This window comes from Gracilinanus agilis, chromosome 6 (genome assembly GCF_016433145.1).
Source record: "Gracilinanus agilis isolate LMUSP501 chromosome 6, AgileGrace, whole genome shotgun sequence".
NCBI classification, from domain to species: Eukaryota; Metazoa; Chordata; class Mammalia; order Didelphimorphia; family Didelphidae; genus Gracilinanus; species Gracilinanus agilis.
In genome coordinates this window covers 164729734-164751820 of record NC_058135.1, presented here as the reverse complement: position 1 = coordinate 164751820, position 22087 = coordinate 164729734, and the positions used below count along the sequence as shown (strand labels likewise).

Here is a 22087-nt window from a genome sequence, read left to right as displayed (position 1 = left end):
AAAAATCAAATCATTGACATAAGAAAGAGTTGTTCATAAAATCACAAATTCCAAAATATTTTAGTTGTTTAAAAGGAATTAATGCAGCTGTTTACCTTTAATAAAATTGCTTACCTTCTGGCTTCTAAGCCCCTTCTCTCTTCATGTTTGTTGCTGTTTTTATATCATAATGTACGTTATGCTTAATTCATTCTATAATTTCCTCTGCCTCCTCTTCTCATATTTCTTTTTGGAGTATTATTCTTTTATGTTGACATACCATTTTTAGCTAATGTTATATTTTTTAAAAGATTGCCAAAAGTTCTCTGGATGCCATTGTCCTCCAAGAGCAAGTTAAGAACTTTAAAAAAATAACAAGTGGTTTTTTTTGTTTGTTTTTGTTTTTTGAGGGGGATGTTGTTTTGGATTCTGCACTTAAAACACCAGCATCTCCCTATACGCCAAAAATCCTTTTCTAACCTGCAGTCAAATAAATTGCTTGTCCTCTTCTCCATTTGGCATGTCTCTTACCTCTGAGTTTTCTCCAATGGTATTTTCTTTCAACCTTGTTTTATTTTAAATAAGTTTACACATACCACAGATAATATAACCCAGAACTTAAGCTAATTTGTTTATCCAAGAACACTTGAGAATTATTCTAAGCAAAAGTATGTCTCTGTCCCCAAAATGTTTTCTTAATGTTCCCAATTATAGCTTTAGGACTAAAACATAACTACTATGGAAATTATAGGTGGAACCTGAAACATATACAGAAGCAATTTTTTAAAATAATGGAAGACACCAAACATCTTACAGATTAATCACCAAGGAAGAAACATTTGATATGAATTTTTTAAAATCAATTTGTCTTGCCCCAAAAATGTCTCATTCTGTACACTTTGTTCATTACTTTGTCGTGATTTAATAGTATTTCATCATTGGTTCTCCAGAGCCATGGATGGTCATTGTGCTGATCAGAGTTCTTTCATTGCTTTTTTTTTTTTAGTGTTGTTACTGAAAAATTATTTTCCTGCTTCTACTCATTTCATTCTTTATCAGTTTATTCAAAATAAAGTATTTTGAAGTACTTCAAAATAAAAGTATTGATGTGATAGTATAACTTGTTCTTCTGTTTCTCTCAACTCTGCATCAGAACATACAAGTCTTTCCATGTCTCTTTGAAAAATTTTTCTTTTCTTTATAGTATTATTCATTGCAGTCATTCCACAATTTGTTTAGTCACTCTCTAATTAATTAGCATTCCCTTATTTTCCCAGAGTTTATCCCACCACAAAATGAGTTGCTGTAAATATTTTTTGTGTATATGTAGGACCTTTTCAAACTCTTTGACCTGTTCAGAGTATAGGCATAACAGTCAATTTTTATTTATATATACTTTCAAAACATTTTCCAGCATTCCCATTCAGAGGTCCACAAACAGTGCATCAATGTGACTATTATCCCACAGTCCCTCCAACATTTGTATTTTTCTTTTTTATTATCTTTCCTATCTGTATATGAGCTAGACCTTCAAAATTGCTTTAACTTGCATTTGTCTAAATATTTGGAGCATTTATTTTTTATATGGCTGTAGATAGCCCTTCTCCCTTTCCTCTGGAGAATGGTCTATTCATGTCCTTAAACTAATCAGTTGTGGAATGCCTCTTATAAATTTGAATCATTTCCTAATACGCTATATCAAAAGTTTTAGTGTTGTTTTAAGCTTTAAAAGAGTAAGACTTTGGCGATGCTTTATGTATCTTGGAAATAAGATCTCTATCAAGGAAACTTGCTGCAAAGATTTTTTTCCCATTTAATTGTTTTCCGTTTAATCTTAGATTTATCAAATCTGTTTATGCAAAACATTTTTACTTTCACTTAAGTCTATAAGTATCCAGGGATACTCTATCCCTCTTTGGGTCATGAACTTTTCCTCTATAGATCTGATAGTTACTTTTCTCCTTGTTTCTTTAATTTGTAAATAATTGAGCCCTAATCCTGTTATCTGGGATGTTTCAGTTTATCAAATACTTGATTACAAGGCTCATTTGCTTCTGTATGTTATGTATCAGATAGGATCCACTGATTGATCTCTACTTTTTTTTTAACCAGTACCAAATTGTTTTGAGAATTAACTTCTTTGTAGTATGTTTTGAGCTTTTTAGTACTCCTAGTCCCTCCACATTTTTATTTCTTCCCTTTAGTTTCTTTACTTTTTTGTGCTTTCAGATGAATTTTGTTATTATCTTTCTAATTTTGTAAAGTAGTTCTTTGATAGTTTAATTATATGTAACATTGATTAAGCAAATTAACTTAGGTAGCATTGTCATTTTTATCCTTTTGTCTTAACCAAACCACAAAGAATTAATATTCCAATTATTTAGGCCTATCTTTGTGTAAAGAGGGATTTGTAATTGTATTTACATAGTTTATGTGTTTCCTAGTAGGTAAACTCCAAAAAATCATATACATAACTGTAGTGATTTTAAGTGGAATTTCTCACTACCTCTCTCTGCTGAGTTTTATTGGCAGTATGTAGAAATGCTTATGATTTGTATTGATTTGTATTCCGCATTTCTCTAAAGTTATTGTTTCTGTTTTTTTAGTTGACTTTCTAGGGTTCTTTAAGTACACTATCATATCATCTGCAAAATGTGACTTTTGTTTTTCATTACTTCTATTTATTACCTAAATTTTCCTTTTCTTGTCATACTGCTATAGCCAGCATTTATAGTACTATGAGAAATAGAAATAGCAACAATGGACATCCCTGCTTCACTTCAAATTTCATTGGGCGATTCTAGTTTATTCCTATTAGGTGAAATGCCAATTCTCATTTTCAGTTATATACTATTTGCAATTGTAAGAAATGGGCCACTACTAGGTTTCTAGTGTTTGTTTTTGTTCAACAAAAATGAATATTGTATATCAGAAGATTTCCCCCCATCTGTTGATAAAATTTATTTTTGTGTGTGTGTGTGTGTGTGGTGTGTTACATTAGTATGATTAAGTAAGTTTATAGTTTTCCTAATACTAAACCTACCCTGAATTCTTGGAATAAATTCAACCTGGTCACAGTATATATAATCTTTTGATATGTATAAGACTTGTTGCTAACATAAAATTTTTGCATCTATAGTCATTAGAAATATCATTTAAAGATTTCTTTTTCTTTTTTGACTAGCATATTGTCAATATTTGTGTCAGAAAAGGAATTTCATAAGATTTCTTCTTTTGCTACTTTTGCAAGTAGTTTATCTTTGAATATATATTAGAATTTACTCATGAATACATTTGGTCCTGGGATTTTCCCCTACTTCATAAAAAATATCCTTTTCCTTTTCCCCCACTCCACAAATACTCCAAATGTCAGTTTGGATTCCTTTACATTTAGAAGTTTGTGATATCTCTTCTACTGCTAGCAAATTAATTAAGTGGTCATTCACAAAAGCAAACTCAGAAAATCTTTAAAGATTGAAATGCATTATGGCTCATTAGTAAATCAGCATTTATGTTTAATCTTTAAGAGAATGATCTTGTTAATTTTATAGCATGAGACTTAAACTTGTGTCACACTTTAATATAACAAACAGCATATTTGTTTTTTCTTTTCTCTGAAAAAGAATTATAATACCAATTTTTTCAGACATTTGTCTTTTGTTTTTAGTATTTTCACCTTTGTTTCTAATTATTCCATTTTCTTTTAGTTGCCTTTCCTCATCTTCCTGGTTCTGCTCCTTCATGGCCTAGTCTTGTTGACACTACCAAGCAGTGGGACTACTATGCCAGGAGAGAGAAAGACAGAGAGAGAGAGAGAGAACGAGACCGAGAGAGAGACCGTGACCGGGATCGGGAAAGAGAACGTACCAGAGAGAGAGAGAGGGAACGTGATCACAGCCCAACACCGAGCGTTTTCAACAGGTTTGTTGAGTATACCTTAATTTGTACCTGATATTTGATCTACATCGCAGTTTAAGTACAAACAAATAGCTAGAAGTTTTGGAGGAAGAGCGGAATATCCCAATTGAAGTTTATTTTTTTTAACATTTATTAATATTCATTTTTTAGAAACGTTAACATGGTTACATGATTCATGCTCCTACTTTCCCCTTCACCCACTGCACCCCCCCTCCCCATGGCAGATGCGCATTTCCACTGTTTAACAAGTGTCATTGATCAAGACCTATTTTCAAATTGTTGATATTTACATTGGTGTGGTAGTTTCGAGTCTACATCCCCAATCATGTCTGCCTCAACCCATGTGTTCAAGCAGTTGTTTTTCTTCTGTGTTTCCACTCCTGTAGTTCTTCCTCTGAATGTGGGTAGTGCCAATGGAACTTTAAAACACACATTCAACATACTTAGAAGAGCCTTTCAGAACAGACTATCATAACTGACTACTGAAGTACTGGAAAGATGCCTCTACTCAAGAATAATGTTCATAGTGTTAGCTTTCAAAAAAGAAAAAAAAAAAAAAGCACTTTTATAGGAAATCATGTCATGTTTACTTTTAGTACCCAGAAAACTATTGTAACATCAAGCTGGCTATCTCCTCTATCCATGTGATGGGCACCAACCTACTTATTAAGTTTACATAAACAAAAACAGCAATCACAGACCTTCAGGGAGCTTATATTCTGTTGGGGTAGGGAACTGAAAGTAATATGTTTGCAGGTAAATATATATAAGATATATTTCAAGGGGGAAAAAAATTAGAGACTTTTTTTCTTTTGAGGGCACCATCATCTTCTCCATTGTCTAACTTCATAGACTCCTAGAATCCATCCTTCATAACTTCGTCTCTCATAACGAACAGTGTCAAGTTTTAGAAGTTCCCACATCTCTTGTATCCATGCTGTTTTCTCCACACATATCTTCTGCCCTAGACCTCTAATAATAGTTGTTACTTTCAGTGTACTCTTTCTCTAATTTGCCATCCACATAATTACCAAAATAATCTTCCACGGCACAGGTCTGTCTGCCATTCCCCAAAATCATTGGTAGTTCCTGCTAGGATAAAATATAAACACTTCATCTTTCATTTAAGGCCCACTACAATCAGACTCTTATTTTTATGTTTTTTAAATACTATAGTCTAACCCTTGACAAACTTTATATTCTATTCAAACTATTATTAAATGTTTCCTAAACTTGACCCATCCCCAGCTTCTGTGTGTCTGTACAAGCTGCTTCCCATGCCTAAAAATCATTTTCTTTTCATTTCTCTCATAATCCTCATTGTTAAAGCCTTGATTTGATATGGTATCTAAGGTATGAAACTCACATTATCAATAACAATTTTTTTAAGTGGAACAAGTTCAAATATCAATCTGTTGATTTTTAAAATTTTTATTGTCTTTTATTTCTGTATTGCTTAAATTTACTCCACCCATTCCAAGCCTTATAGCAAAACTACCAGAAAAATTATACCTCATAAATATCTGAAAATATATACAGTGTTCCATATCCATAGACCTCTCATTTCAGCACATCTTCTTAGTGGCTTCTAGAAAGTGGGAGTGTCTAGGATACAGGGAGAGATTTAAGTGATATAGAAACATAATTCCAATTATTTTGTAGTGACAGTTCCTTACATGGTTGTGTATGTTGTTTTCTTGGCTCTGCTTACCTTACTCTGAATTAGTTTGTGTGTCTTCCTGTGCTTCTCTGTATTCCATCATTTCTTATAGTTCAACAATCCCATTTTAGGCATTCTTCAGTCAGTTGATATTTACTTTGCTTCTAGTTCTTTGCTACTACAAAAGTGTGGCTATAAATTGTATGGAAACTTTTTATCATTGAGCTCCTTGATGTTTATTTATAGTATTATAATCTTTGGAACAAAGGGTATAGCCATTCTTGTAGTTTAATTTAACATTCTTTTCTTTTTAAATTTTGAGTTCCAAAATTTTTCCCCTCACTCTCACACTGAGAAGGCAAGCAATATATCAATTATACAGGTGAAATCATTCAAAACATATTTCCATATTAACCATGTTTCAGAAAAAATAAAGTTTAAAATTAATTATTGTTCAGTTTGTCTTAGAGTTAATCCTTTTTCTCTGTGGAGGTACATAACATTTTTTCCATTATGAGTCCTTTGAAATTGTATTGGATTATTGTATAGATCAAAGTAGCCAGGCCTTTCAGTCAATCATTATTACAACATTGCTGTTGCTATGCACAGTGATCTCTTAGTTCTTCTTACTTCACTTAGCATCAGTTCATATAGACCTTGCCATGTTTTTCTGAAACCACCTCTCTCCTCACATCATTTCTTATAGAACAAATAGTATTTCATCATAATCATATGCCACAATTTGGAATTATGCCCAAAGGACTTTGAAAGAATGAATGTGGGGTATAGCTGGGTTGCTCAGTGGATTAAGAACCAGGCCTAGAGATGGGAGGTCCTAGATTCAAATCTGACCTCAGACACTTCCCAGCTGTGTGACCCTGGGCAAGTCACTTGACCCCCATTGCCTAGCCCTTACCACTCTTCTGCCTTGGAGCCAATACACAGTATTGACTTAATAAGGAAAAATACTTATACAAAAATATTTATAGCCATACAATTTGTGGTGGCAAAACATTGGAAAATAAGGGGGTCATCCCTCAATTGGGGAATAACTGAAAAAATTGTGATATGTGATGGTCATGCAAAACTATTATGTTGTAAGGATTGGTGATCTGGAAGCTTTCCATATGAACTGGGAGAACCTCGGTGAACTAATGCAGAGTGAAATGAGCAGAACCAGAAAAACATTGTACACAGAAAGTAAAATTGTGGAAAAATCCAATGTAATGAACTTTGCTACTAGTAGCAGTACAACAAGCTAGGATACTCCTGAAAGACTTATGTAAAAGAATGCTATCCACATTAAGAGAAAGAACTATGGGAGTAGAAATGCAAAGGCAAAACGTATGACATCACTTATCACATGTATATATGGAATTTAGGCCTTAAAAAAATCACTCTATAGCAAAAATGAATACTATGGAAATAGGCGACATTTGTACAACCCAGTGGAATTGTTTGTCAGCTCTGAGAGATGGGAGGGAAAGAAAATGAATCATGGAAACATGGGAAAATATATTTTTAAAAAATAAATAAAATTTAGGAAAAAATCACAACTTATTTGGCCATTCTTGTCAAGTAACCTCTTAATTTCCAGTTCTTTGCCACTATAAAAAGAGCTGCTGTATAAGTCTTTTTTCCTTTTTCTTTGATCTCTCTGAGATATAGACCTCATAGTAGTATTATTAGGTCAAAAGGTGCCTGCCTATGCATGTGTATAATGCCATTGGCCAGATGATGAGTAATTTTGATATATTTAATGTCTCTCATTCTCTTGTTCCTGCTATAATCAGAAAAAAAGTGTTGTAAGGATTCCAGTATTTAAGTGATTCCAAGAAATATATGCAAATTAATGCTTAGATCATAAGGTTTTTATTTTTTGTGACTATCATAGAAAATAAAAATGTCTGCCATACAATAGGTATTTAATTATAAATTTAATATGATCCAGTTTGGATAAAGAAATTATTAAAATATAACATTTCCTGGTGCTCATGCTCAAATTTAATCTCAGCAGCTCACAGCCATTTGCTCACCTTTTGCCACAAACTATGGTTTTAGCTTTTTCCCCTTTGGTGACAGAATAGTCTCTTTATGAAGGAGAGTGGTAGGTAACCTCAGTGGATTCAGTGTAGTCTCTGATACCACCCCTGGGGTCAGGCCATAACATTAGCTTCTTTGTACCTTAGGTCCCCCAAGTATAAAAGGAAGAATTGGTAGGAGACCTCCTTAGAGGTCACCTTCAGTCAGCTCTAAATTGATGATCCACTTATGATCATAGATGCCTCTCCTTAGGTCAGAAAATCTATCTTTTTGGAAAATTGAAACCTAATTTGTTAATACAAATGAACTTATTTTCCCTTTCTTTAAGTTTATATACAACAAGTAGCACAGTGCCTGGAAGATAATAGGCACTTTAGAATTTTTTGTTGATTAAATACATACATATACTTTGGTGTATTTTATGTTGCTATAATTACCAAACATGTAAATGGAAATTTCTGTCAAGTTCAATGTTTGTATTTTAATAAAACTTTGATTTCAGTCATAATTCTAACTTAACTAGTTTAGAAATAGACACACTGACTCCAAAATGTGCATGTTCTTAAGCAAAAAGCTTGACTTTAATATAATTGTAAGCAAAAATCAGCTACTTCTCCAAGGAATTATACATTTTCATTATGTATGAATAATTCAGAAACTTGGAGTTTTGAAGTTTCATTGGAGGAGAGGAGTACTTGAAAAAAAATCTTAAGTGCTGTTTAATTTTCATTGAAAGAACATGCATTAACAGTTACTTTAAGCCAATATGAGCAGAGTTTAACCCTTAGATTCCAGACATGCAGTACCAGCAGTCAGTGTATACCTTTATAAGTTTGGAGCATAAAAGAATGTTTAAGGCCACAGAAATGTGAGGGTTTTAGATAGGTCTAAACTGTCTCCAGCATATAAAATATACTTTAAAGGTCTAAATGAAGTATAAGAAAATGAGTAGTTCTTTCTGAAAACACTGACATTATATTGATAGATCCTATAGTGTGTGTGTTGTATTACAAATTACAGGGTCAGTGTTTTAAGAAGTCCAGACCAGTTGTAACATCTGTTTTTAGGCAGCTAAATTGAGGGCCAGAAAGAAGGCTGGTCATTCTAGGATGCTTGAAATGAGCTATAATGACTTCCAGGCCCAGAGAAACCTCTGTGTGGCTGCCAGAGTTATCAGCAAAAAGGGTGGGAGAACAGGCCTTGGGTTTTGTGTGTGGGACTAAATTATCTACCATCTGCAGTAAAGCTGCTGCCATATGGCTACATTTAGAAACTAAAGGACCTTATGCTAACAGAAAGTTGGTTTTAGGGTAAGAGGGAGGGTTAAAAATGACAAATCATGAAGTAATTGCTTGTGTTTGAAAAGAGAGGAAGAAAAAATTCTCCAGTTTAAATCATTGAAAATAACTTTTTTTTTTTTTCAGTTTACTACCATCATGTGTTTGCTACTGTGACAATATTGTATTTTATTATGGACATTTGTCATTATTTTCGAAATCTTGTTGTTTTGCCATCCACCCTATCCCCCCTCTCCCCCATTTTTTTTCTTTTAAAAATGTAAAATAGGTTAGGATAGGTCTTTTGCTATTAAAATTAAGATACTACTGCCAATAAAAATTACCATTATACTCTTCTCTCTTTTTGGAGAAATTAATATTCTGACTTTTTATTATTTTTACTTTTGCCTTTCTCCTACAAACATCGTACCAACTTAAGCAGTTGTCTATTGTGGCAGTGCTGGAGGGGAAACAAAGGAGTATGAAAGATAGGTACCACAAAAATATAAGAAGAAGAATCATAGATTAGAAAAGTATAGAAGTAAGCAAAAGGGAGAGATAATCCCTGCTGTAGGAGTTCAATGTAAGATCCTATTTTAATTATTATCCTACCTTAATAATTATCTGAATAGTTTTTGTTAAATGTTCCCAGGATGATTCAAACAAAAACATTAGGCATATTCATTTTAATTTATCAATAGACTATTAATACTTAATATTGTTTGCAAGTTAATATTCCATTTTTATGTACCTAAGGCCTCTATGAAAGCAGAAATCAATTTCTCTTCCTGGTTTCCTTCCTCTTCTGTCATGAAACCACAATATATTTGGTGAACTATTTCAAAGTTTCAACAAATAGAAGAGTGAACTTACTGACATGATGTGCAAAAAAAAGTAATTAATTTGGCTAAATTGGTTTTTTCCTTTCAGTTAATGAGAAGAGGTATTTTAATTAAGAGGTTTGTTTTTAATTTTGTGAGGTATAAGGTTTACGTGAAAACTTGATGGTAGTGCATCATTTCATTTATGAACTTATTAAAACTTCCTCTGAAATACATACATATTTCATAGGAGGTATATACATATACACACATATATATCAAAATGTATAATTTGGAAAACACATTAATCATATGTGATCAGTTTTTCCTGTATTTTTTTATTTACTGTATAGTAAAACTTGTAGAAGCACTAGTTTGGAATTTTAAAAAATTGCCCTTCTGGACTTCAAATTCCTTACTTGTAAAATGAAAAGATTGAACTAGAGCAGTGATGGTGAACCTTTTAAAAACCGAGTGCCCAAACTGCAGCTTACCCCAAACAGGGGGTGGAGGAAGTGCTTCCATTGGTATTGGGCAGGCATGTGAGAAAAATCCTCAGGTGTGTGTGGAGAGGGGGGAATGGAGCAGCCCCCTCCAGCACACGTGCCATAGGTTTGCCAACACAGAACTAGATGATAACAGAAGTTCTTTTCTAGCTCTGACTCTGCAATCTTATGATCTTTTTTTTACATGTGTTTCAGATCATGACTTAATTTTTAAGGAATTTAGATACTTTTTATATTAGATAGGCTAACAATAACTATCATTTCTTACTCATTGAAAAGTTAACTTAGTCAATATTATAGGATCACATATTTGAAGCTTGAAGAGACATTAAAGATTGGGAGGAGGGGGCAGCTAGATGGCTCAGTAGATTGAGAGCCATGTCTAGAGGTGGGAGGTCCTGGATTCAAATCTGGTCTCAGTCACTTCCTAGCGGTATGACCCTGAGCAAGTTCCTTAACCCCCATTGCCTAGCCCTTGCTGTTCTTTTGCCTTGGAACAAATACACAATATTGATTCTAAGACATAAGTTAATGGTTTTTTTAAAAAATAAAAAAATATTGAGGTCACCTGGGTGGCTTAGTGGATTGAGAGCCAAGCCTAGAGACAGGAGGGTCCTGGGTTCAAACACTTGTAGCTATTTAACCTTGGGCAAGTCACTTAACCCCCCATTGCTTAACTTTTACCACTTTTCTCCCTTGGAACCAATGCTCAGTATTGATTCTAAGACAGAAGGTAGAATTGGTGGTGGTGGTGAGGTGGTGGTGGTGGTGATGGTTTTAAGAGAGAGAGTAATTGGAGGTCATTTAAGCCAAACCATATTTTACCCGTGGAAACAAATTATTATTTCCTTAAGCTTTGGCAAATGGTATTCCATATTTTTTAGAAGGTTTCCTTCAGAATTAATAGAAGAAATATTCAGCTACAAGTTGAAACTGAGTATTCTGATATGTACATCAGGTTTTATGTCTTCTATAATATCCCATTTCTCATCTATTTCCCTTGAACCAGTGGAACCAGTACTAAAGTTGAGCGTCCTTCGGCTTGTTCTAACAACAGAGCAATATCCAGAAAAGGACACATCATGATTAGAGAAAATAATATAAATTTTTCCAAATTTAAAAAAAAGGTAATGAATTTTGAAGTTTAATTTCTCATCAAAGTTCTCTGCCATTTCAAGTCATTTTCCTGGACTTTTGAATAAATTGTGAGACAAGGAATATTGCATTTCCTTGTATCTAGTATCATAGGCAGAGTAATTTTAAAAATGTATTTAGGACAAACAAGCCAAGGTTTGAGTCATAGATTAATACAAATGATAATTCAGATATCATTACAAAAATTAAGTCTGAGGCTTTCTTTTACAAACCAGATGATACAAATAAGAAAATAGCAGGCAAAATTAGGCCATCTTCATTTCATAACTCATTTTTATTCATATAGTGTACCAGTCACCCAAGGAAGAAACTTTGTTTTGCTAGGACTCTTTTAAATGAGGAAAATAAAAAACGACCCCTATCTTCTTCAATTTCTTTATGCTTTGCTGTAATGGTGGTGGAATGATGGGGGGAAAAGTCCAAGGGTGTTAAGTCACAGGGTTTTTGTGCATTAACAAACTTTAATTTGACTATTGGTTACTCTAAATGTGAGGTACTTGTTCAGTGACTGAGTGGACATATTGAAAGAGGAGATGAATCATATTACTCAATATTCTTGCTATAAATGAAGCAAGAAGAAAGGGGAAAGTTGGGCCTAAATGGAATGATGACTCACAGGATTCTTGAAGAGGCAAAGAAAAAAAATTGGCAGCACTTACGGTATAAGAATTTGAAGTTATTCCTTATAAATATGAAATTAATTAAATAAGTAAAATAAATAAAAAGTAAGCAGTTGACAACAGAAGTAACATTAACACAGGCTGTAATAATTTCATCCAGAAGGTAAACCATAATTTAAAAAGTAGATCAGAGGATCCCAGAAAGTGTCTTAGCAAAATACTTATTTGCCCAACAGAGGTGATTATCAAAATTAACACCAGGTTAAAATATAAACTCCTCTATTAAATTTTACAAATAAAGATGATGTGTATTGTCTCAAAGCAGAGAAGCAAAAGAGAGTAAAAGTAGTCTGCATACTGGTCTAAAGCCATATATCCAAGTAAGCAAAGTCATTCTAAAGGTTATTCAGGGACTATAAACAAGAAAAAAAGGGAAAGATTTACAAAATTAACACAAAAAATTTTCTTCATCAAGGAACGCAACAACCATATTCGAACTAAGATACTTAAAGAAGAATTAGGAATGGCACTGAAGAATACAAAGGCAGGAAAAGTAACTGAATTGGATCAGGAATAAATTATTGAAGTCTTTTCACATGCACGTCACTGGTTTCTTTTAATTCTCAGATAATTGTGGAGCTAGAGCCAGCTACTCATTCCCTTGAAGAAAGGCAGCTCTTTTATTACACTGTCTAAATTAGATGATAGTCCATCTCTTCACCCATACCCTCATCATCCAAATTATTTTCCCTCCTCCCAAACTGTCGTTTGCTATATTGGCCCCCAGAGATAGATGTCAAGAACTTAATTGCCATTTGAACAACAGACTTGTGCTAGACCATATTTCTAGTATACTTATATCTGCGGATGAAAACAGGCAGCTTGTCAGGCTCACTTGTTTCCTGATTAGAAATACTTGGTTATAAATAGTATGTAATGGCAACCATGATTTGTTTAAAATAGTTTCCCAGCTAACTCCTTACTTCAATTCCAGTGATGAAGAACGATACAGATACAGAGAATATACGGAACGAGGCTATGAGCGTCATAGAGCAAGTCGAGAAAAAGAAGAGCGACACAGAGAAAGAAGACACAGAGAAAAAGAGGAGACAAGACACAAGTCATCTCGAAGGTTTGCTCTTTAACAGATGAAATAAGTAGATATCCATCTGACTTGAAATAATAGAAAACATCACATAAATACTTTTCATGTAAACACTGGTATACATACTGCTCTCTAAAGCATTGAGATGTTGAAACACAAAACTTATGATCAGTTGGCAGTGCATTCAAGCTTATGCTTATCCACAACTGGATGGTGTGTAACATGAGGAATAGAAAGGATAATGTAAGTATGGAATGTGATTTGGAAATTAGAAGTGAGGTGTGCATATGTATTTCTTTCAAGAGAGTGAAGGTTAACTATATAAATAACCCAAAATATCTTCTCTTTTTTTTTTTTAAGTACATTTCTGATTTAAATCCACTGCTTAAATTCCATACTGCTACTTTTTGTTATTATGTCTTAATTATGTCTATAATTTAGGTTACATAAAACACAAGTATAAATATGAGATGAGGTCAGGGTCACCTATGGCAAAAAATATACATGCCTAAAGGTCATCTAGAAAAATTGTATTCTTAAAATGATGATAATCTGATCAGTGTTTTGTTTTTGCTTCATTCCCAAAGCACACACATAATTTCTTAAAAGGAGATCTGGTTTCACTTGTCAGGTTCTAATATAAAAAATGTTCTGAATACCAGTCAGTATACAATAACTGTCTTATTTTCCCCCTTTTTCTTCAGCAATAGCAGAAGACGCCATGAAAGTGAAGAAGGGGACAGTCACAGGAGACATAAACACAAAAAATCAAAAAGGAGCAAAGAAGGAAAAGAAGCTGGCAGTGAACCTGCCCCAGAGCAGGAGAGCACTGAGGCTGCCCCTGCTGAATAGGCCTTTTGTGCTTGCATTAGTGCCAGAAATTGGCTGCTTTAAATTTGTTATTTTTCTGGATAATGTTTAAAAAAATTTCCTCTTAATCTTGTTCTGTTAGTATGAAAAAGAAAAGGTTAATTTTTTTTTTCAAAATAAAGAGTGAATTTTTCATGTCAAGTTTAGACTTGAATTTGTCATTATCATGTAATATTTGAGAAATCAAAGGATAGAAATCACTAAGAGGGTATTGTGAGCAAAGCACTTATTGAGAAATTTAGAGAGGATGTTCCTTTTAAGCTACATACCAAGTTGGATATCATCGTTAATTATATATACACAAGCTACTTGATAGAAGGTCAGGCTTACCTAAGCTTTCCTGAGCTAATCAGCTGCCTGTCACATGCCCCGCTGTGAAAGTATCAAAGCCTCAAGATGTATGAGCCTCAAGAATTCTTAATGAAAACTGTATAAATATGAACATGTTATTTCCAAATAATTTTTTTTCGAATGGAGCTCTTTCTGTTGACACAGTATGGCACTCATCTTGGTATTATGACTTCAACAACAAAATTTTAGTATAAATTTGGGAATATAAGCAGATGTTGAAATATGGGATATAACCTCATATTTCCAAATCAGGAAGATCTGTTATTAAGGCATTCTGGTAATTTTATTAGAAATTACTTGATTCAAATAATTCCTAGCAGGCACATACTCAGTAGTATCTTGTCACTTTGGCACAACTTTGGTCCTCCTTACCATCCAGAAGAGCCAGGATTAAATGAAATTTTCTGTTGCAAAATACCTTTAGTGATTTTTTTGAAGGCCTCTTGGCTTATAATTTGTGCAGTTTTGCACCCTTACTACATTATGTTGTGAAGAAAATGACCTTTGTTCCTAGTAAATTAGTCACTTATGAGGGCTAAAAGAGGCAAACTTAGAATTCTGAGTATGTATAGGTTGATCCTAAAGTTACTATTGTTAGTTTTTATAACAAATAACATGGCATTATAAAGAATGAGTTACAGTTTATTTTTAATTACAACAAATCTGTTCATCATCATATAACTTAGACGAAGTAAATTTGAAAAATGTTTGCTGCATAGCTGATCATGAAGGGAAAACCTTGCTATAATGTAATCTTTAGATGTTTGAGGTTGAAACCATAAATTTAATCACAAATTATTTCTGTGGTGTTTTATGATTGCCAATTTTTTTCCTTGTTGATTTCTTAATCAAATTGCATGTGAGTTTGAATACAGTAATAAGGGGCACACAGGTATTTCCAGCTAAAGAGTTTTTATTACATTATTTAATAGAAAAATATAAACTTAGAGACATGAAATAATGAGTCTTTCCACCTTGATGAAAAACTACTAATAGTTTTCAGGTTTTTTGAAAAGCATTTTTCTTGAGACCCTACTTTTCCTGACATGCAAGTTTACATTTTTCTTAAAAAGTAAAGTTGGAAAAAAAGTCAAAATCTCATGTCAAATTTTAAATAGCTTGTTTGTGTTCTGTTTTCTACTACATCATCACCATCAGTTCTATAAAAAAGTTCCAGGCCAAGAGACAATAGTGAGAGTAATTCTTCCTTTCAATTCTTTTAGCATCCTTGCCAAACAAGCATGCATCATTCCTGATGTACTTCTACCATTGACAGCAAGAAGAATATCACCACATCTAGAAATAGAGACATAATTAATATGTTTATCCATAGTTATTTTAAGATTATTCTGCTAGTTTGGTTTTCTCCTACATTGATCAGATTCAGATCATCTTTTTTTTTTTTTCATGAAGGTTATGTGATAGTCCCAGTACTTCCTCTACTAAAAGTACTGTTATCCCTTCCACTCAATTTCAATATATCACAGGTAGACTTAAGAAATTAGATGGGAATTTTTAGGGAGTTTTGCAAAAGCCAAAGACAATATCTGAAGGCTAGTAGATAACACAGAAATAGTTTTGAAACTCCAAAAGGTGGACCTAAAAATTTCATGTGAATTTTCCAAATCCCAGGAGAGCCCCACCCATAATTTCCCACAATGTAGAAGGGATAACTATATTATAAAATACATTGGAGGCAAAGGATGTGTAATTTATTATAGAATATCAAAAAGGATGGTTAAGCCATTATTTTTCTATTCAAATGTATTTTTCCTTATTACTTAAATTCACATATGATGGAAAGAAGTCTGTAGCCAGGCTTTTATAAATAGTACAGAATCAAGTAACCTTCCTCTAGTTCTTAATATAATAAACCTGTGTACTAATGATAAACGTAGGGGAAATTCTGCCAGACAAGAAGCCTCAGTTATCCATTCATCCTTACCTAATTCTTCCATCATTATATGCTGGTGTTCCTTCAACAATAGATTTAATAAAAAATGGTTTGTTCCCACTGTATTCTTCATATCCTCCTACAATGCTGAAACCCAGACTGCCAGCTGTATTCCTTCTTAATATTACATCTTTGCAGCTGTACAAATACCTGAAATATCAACATGATTAATGTATATACAGAAGATTAAGTTAAGCTTAATTACTGATGACTCATAATTCACCTTTTTATTTCTCATGTTTTTGAGATTAATAATATCAAGGGTTCACTTAAAATATTTTTAACTTATTAGTGCAGAACTTTATTATTTGGCTTTCTCTAATACACAATCTCATAAGTTTTATGTGACAGGGCATCACAGAAAGTTATTAAACACCGTTAGTCCCTGCTAGTAGGGTGGCAACAGACAATAATTAGCTATGTCAAGAAAGAGTGGAACAATGTGAAACATGGTTCTGACTCTTATACTGTTAGGGATAATGTCTTGTTAAGTAAGGCTTAAGATGATGTCTTTACAAACAAATACTTAAATGTTAAATTGTCTTTAAACCGTAATATGTAAGCTCATGTGTATTCTCCTAGGCATGTATATGTTCAAATGTGAGATACTGAAAAGCAGATATAAAGATGAACAGCAGTTGAGTCATTTCAAGAATGAGAGAATAGTTCTGCAAAATATAAATTGAAAACGAATGACTTCTCAAAAAAAAAACAGGAGGACTAAGAATCTGAACTTGTTAAGTAATGCTTTGGGTTAAAATAGGAAATTAGATAAGGAATATTTCAGTTTAATTCACTCAATATTTATTAATGACCTACATTGTGCTGATCACTTAAATTACAAGAAGAAATGATTAGTTCTCTCCCATTTGAGCTATTCTGTTTACATTTGACTAGGCAAATCATGCAGGCAAGAATATAGATAAGGTAATTTGGGGAGTAATGATTATGGTAACACCTAAAAGGAACCTAAAGTAAGATAGATATTCTGAAGGGTAGAGTGGAGGGCATGTATTTCAGATAATGGAGATAGCTAAAATACAAATTAAAAGGTAGGTGGTAGCTAGATTGCAAAAGACTTTATATGTCAGACTGAGTTTTTATCTTGGAGGTGAAAGGTAGCCACTGAAGGAGGTCATGTTCCAATGTTCCTTGGAAGATTAATTTGGCTGGTGTGTGGAAGAGGGGAAAGGAATTAGAAGCAGAAATATCAATTAGGATATTTTGCATTAATATAGGTAAGGCCTGATCTTGAAGATCACATAAATGGAGAAGAGGTTTAGAGATTAGAGTTGGGGTGGGGTGGGGAAGATTACGGATGACTGAAGTTGAAAAAAAACAAATGAATGGAGAAATGGTGTTACCCTCAATAGAAATAAGGAGCTTTAGAGGGAGAGGGAGACTTGGTGATCAGAAGAAAGTTTTACTTTTTTCAATTTGGGGCATGTTCAGTTTGAAATGGTACAGGACGATCCAGGTAGAGATATTCAGGAAGTTAATATGTAACTGTAATTCAGAAAGGAGATTTAGGGCTGGATACTTAGATTTTTGAGTCATCCATGTAGCAATTCTACAAGTATTCAAAAGACTAGATTGCCTAGAGAAAAAAAGATGACCCAAGTCAGAGCCTTGGAGTAGACCCACACCTAAAAGATATGATCGACCAGAGAAGGAATAGACAAGAGAGTCAGCACAGAGTGTCATCAAACTAAGGGGATAGATGGTTTGAGTGCCCCAGTCATCGTAGAGGTCATGTAAATGCCATCTAGGAGAAGGGCATTGGTGTTAGCAGTTAGGATGACTGATAATGGAGAGGACACTTTCAGGGAAGTGGAGGGATTAAAATTGATCAAAAAAGGAGTTAATAAAATGTATAATATGGAAATGGGTATCAAGTGATAACAATTGTACAATCCAGTGGAATTGCTTGTCAGCTGGGGGGTGGGAGGGGAAGAAAATTAATCATGTAAACATTGAAGAATATTTTAAAATAAAAAATTAATTAAAGGGGGAAAAAAAGGAAAAGGAGTTAATAGTGAGAAAATGAAGGAAGCTAGTACTTTTTCTGGGAGCTAGGTTGTAAAAAGGAAGAGGATTAAGATTGGGGAACCAACTACTAGTCCCTTATACCACCTATACATCTTGATGATTGTTTCCACAAAGGATTTCCCACTATTCCTGTGAAGAGTGAATCAAACTCTTTGTCTATCAGTCAGCAAATTTTAAGTTAATCAAAAACTTAAGTACCCCTACTTAGTACCTTACCAGTCACTAAGTATGAGAGTTCACAAGTCACTTGCTAGAGTGGGTGACAACTCCAGAGGCCACTGCCCCCTCCCCTGGCAGTGCTAGGCAAATTGAAAGACTGTGATTGGTTTCCATAAAGTGGAAAATACTATAAAAAGTCCTGAACTTCCAGTCCAAGAACTTCTCAAGGCTTCTCCTTTGGAATTCTTTGGAGGACGGCTCCTTGGGGCTTTTGGATTCGACTAGAGTTTTTGGCTTTCGGGACTTCGACTTTCAGCTTTGGAGCTTCTTGGAGCCAGGGGCTTTCTTGTTGGATTCACTGCTGCCTGGTGAGCTCAGCTCACAAGGGTTTTTCAACATTGGGACCTTGCCTGGATCCTGCCCAGCTTATTGGTGAGTGACTAGGATTCCTACATGGAGATTGGAACTCTTGGGGAGTGAGCTTCATTTCACCAGATCAGCATTTGGGGTAGGCTAGGCAGTCTCCTTATCTCTTTCCCTTCCACATTTCCCTCTTTTTACTAATATTCCAATTAAACAAAATTGTTAAAAGCTGATAGTACTTTTCCTGACTTGAAGGATAATAATAGGTGACCACTTTTTATAACTCTCTAGTCAAAATCCCAATTTAACCATTATATTCCCAACCCTTAACACCCGTCGACTATTTCTAGTTTAGGCCCTCATCACTTCTAAACTCAACCAGTGAAATGACCTTCTAATTGTTTGTAATTCAAGTCTTCTTCCCACTTCCCCCCAACCCCCAGCCTCTCCAATCAGTCCTCCACACAGCTGCCTAAGTAATCTTTCTAAGGCATAGATCTTCATTTCCTAGGATATAAGATAGCTTGAAGGAATAGCAGGTCAAGTGAAGGTTTTTTTTTTTTTTAAGAATTGGAGGAGACTTTATTTTAATACCCACTAGCATCTGGATCAATGTATTTCTGTTTATAGACCAAGTACAGAAATTGTTCTGAAATTTTACATATTGGCATATGCCTACAAGTGCCATTTTATAGTGCAGAAAACCTGTTTGAATTAAAATTAGCATGTCAGAAATTTTAAAGTATTGAATAAAGGTTTATATATTATCACTACTAATCATTGTACTGGCTACATGCAACATAATATTTTCTCTAGCCATTTCTAACTCTTGAGATAAGATTTCAGGTAAAACAAATCTTTTGATTATTCAGATTTTAAAATCCTATGTTTAATTACATATCCAGGTTTTCAGGTTGTTGATTTTTTTAAATATCTTGAATATTTAGGACATTGCCAGTTTGGGGTTGTTTTTTTTTTTTTAAGATAAAATCTAGTTATTAAGCAATAACAAGGTAGCTTAAGAGGATAAATTTGAATCAGTAAGAACCCATAACCTATTTTTTGATGTAAAATAATATTTTTTGCTTTATTTTACAGCAGGGCTTTATGGTAATAGTAGATTCATCCCAGAGGAACTACAAATATTCACCTGCTGCTAGGATGTTAGATACCATGTTTACACAAAAGTTCACTGGCTACTAATGGGAAAAACAGATGATTTTTGGCCCTTCCCTAGAAACCAAAGAATATGACTTTCCCATCTGGGTGGTTGTACACCAAATTATGTTGGAGGGACGAGGTGGAGAATCTGGTTAGTACTTAACCAAGGTCATGGTCAACTGTGTCAGTCTTAGCTAACAACGTTAATGAGTTATTACTTTTTATTGGTTGGTATACAGACCAGTAGTTCAGTGTCTCATATTGTCATAAAGGTTAAGTTTGGTTTTCATTTAACCAGAAAGTCATTGATCTTAAGCCAGAATGAAATAGAGGATCTGAGATTTAGAATCAGAAGAGACCTCAAGTAAACCCCTTTCATTTTACAAGAGAAGAAACTGAAACCCAAAATGGTAAGTGACTTGTTCAAGGTCACATAGGTAGTGATCTTCAAAGTTAATGGTTTTGAAACTGCTTTGCAAACTTTAAAGTACTATACAATATGAGAGTCTGGAACAAGATCTTTGATTCCTGTGATTTAAAAGACAATATCCATAGTTCATGGAGCTTTTAAACTACCCTAATCAAAACAGGAAAATGTTTACAGGATTTTACCCTTAAAATACCCTTTTATGCAGGAGCTAATTTCATGTTTCTACATTACGACATAAACTAATTTAGAGACTGATAGTTTAAAACTGCAAAAATCTTAGACCAATTACAGGGCCAGCTAGGTGGCTCAATGGATAGAGCATGGAGCCTAGAGTTAGGAAGACATGGGTTCAAATTTGGCCACAGACACTTCATAGCTATGTGACTGGGCAAATCACTTTACCTCTGTTTGCCTAGCTTTTGCCCTTCTGTTTTAGAGTTGTTAGCTAGGCAGGAAATAATGGTTGAGAGAAAGACACAGAAAGAAAGCAATCATGACATCAAAACTACTTGTTTTGCAGATAAGGAAACCATTTCAGGGAAACAAGAACTTATTTAAAATCACTTGATCAGTAAGTCTTAAAGTTAGTTATAGAATCCAGGCCTTATAAATTGATTAGCATTGGAAAATCTGAGAGTCCCTAATTCAGGCAATGATAATAAAACAAATTAAAATTTTGTTCTGCATCTGGTTGGAAGGACCATCAGGTGTCATCTCATCCAATTCCTCTAGTTTATAGATGAGGAAAGCAAAAAAGGATGTTATCCTTCCAAATTCCTGCAGATATGAATGAGTAAAGATAGGATTTGAACCTAGGTCCTCAAAATCCAGATGTCTTTCCATTGGACTTCACAGAAGATTAATCTTTGCCATAAATAGTTCTACCTCCTGGAATGAAAACTTAACCATAATTTCTAAGGCTTGAGTCCAGGAAAAAGTAGAGGAATGTTGTCATTCATTTAAGATGAAATTTGCCATGGACTTGATGCTTAGTAATGTGCCACTGGTGGAAATGTAGTCACAGCAATCACACAAGCATCATGGTATTAAGGGAACCAGAGACATGATAAATAGCATTCTTGGTGGTAGATTTTTATTAATGAGCAGGATTTTTACCCATGTTGACAATCATCTCTACAACTTGCACTGCAGGTCTTTTCCATGTGGTTTGCCATGATCAATTCTAATGAATGCTTCATGAAAAGAATATCTGCATTTCACATGCAGGGGCTGAATATTAGACTTGCCCTGGTATGCCACATCCCAAAGAAAATTATAGTTCAAATTGTATTTTGTTTTGTTTTGTTTAATTCAAATGTACAAGTATTAGTGGCAGGATGGTAAAAACTAACCTGAAACTTTAGGGACAGTATTTCTTTTTCCACTTCTTTTACAACTTGTGGACTTTTAGCTTGGGCTAGTCACAACTTCCTAGGTATTTACCATAGTTATAATTATGTCACATATAATTTTCCCATTTCCCCTCAAAAATGTATCTATACACCAACTTGATAGTATACACTCTCAAAAAATAATCATGATCTGATATATGCCTCTATAATACCTTTACCTTCCATGACTACAAATTCCTTTCAGTAAAAGATATTTGTTCCCAATGTATTAAATGGTTTGCTCCTTTGTGGTCCAAGTGGGAGCCCTGATTGCT

At 33.9% G+C, this 22087-nt stretch overlaps 2 protein-coding genes across 21 annotated transcripts in view; one reads left to right on the top strand and one right to left on the bottom strand.

The window, feature by feature from the left end:
• FIP1L1 (factor interacting with PAPOLA and CPSF1) overlaps positions 1 to 15103 on the top strand; it is a 100278-nt gene extending 85175 nt beyond the window's left edge. For 12 of the 19 annotated variants that reach the window (XM_044681255.1, XM_044681252.1, XM_044681251.1 and 9 more), the window contains 3 exons: positions 3687 to 3900; positions 12974 to 13111; positions 13789 to 15103. In XM_044681255.1, the coding sequence (XP_044537190.1) occupies positions 3687 to 3900; positions 12974 to 13111; positions 13789 to 13936 (500 nt within the window). In that variant the 3' untranslated portion in view covers positions 13937 to 15103. Of the gene's footprint in view, positions 1 to 3686; positions 3910 to 12973; positions 13112 to 13788 lie in introns of all 19 variants that reach the window. The other 7 variants (XM_044681263.1, XM_044681253.1, XM_044681266.1 and 4 more) reach the window with 4 other exon arrangements.
• A 94-nt stretch (positions 15104 to 15197) lies between these two features.
• The window catches only part of LNX1 (ligand of numb-protein X 1), a 121368-nt gene continuing 114478 nt past the window's right edge, over positions 15198 to 22087 (bottom strand). For both annotated transcript variants that reach the window (XM_044681248.1, XM_044681249.1), the window contains exons 9-10: positions 16251 to 16409; positions 15198 to 15601 (exon numbers count right to left, since the gene is read on the bottom strand). In XM_044681248.1, coding sequence (XP_044537183.1) covers positions 15466 to 15601; positions 16251 to 16409 — 295 coding nt within the window. In that variant the 3' untranslated portion in view covers positions 15198 to 15465. The remainder of the gene's footprint in view (positions 15602 to 16250; positions 16410 to 22087) is intronic.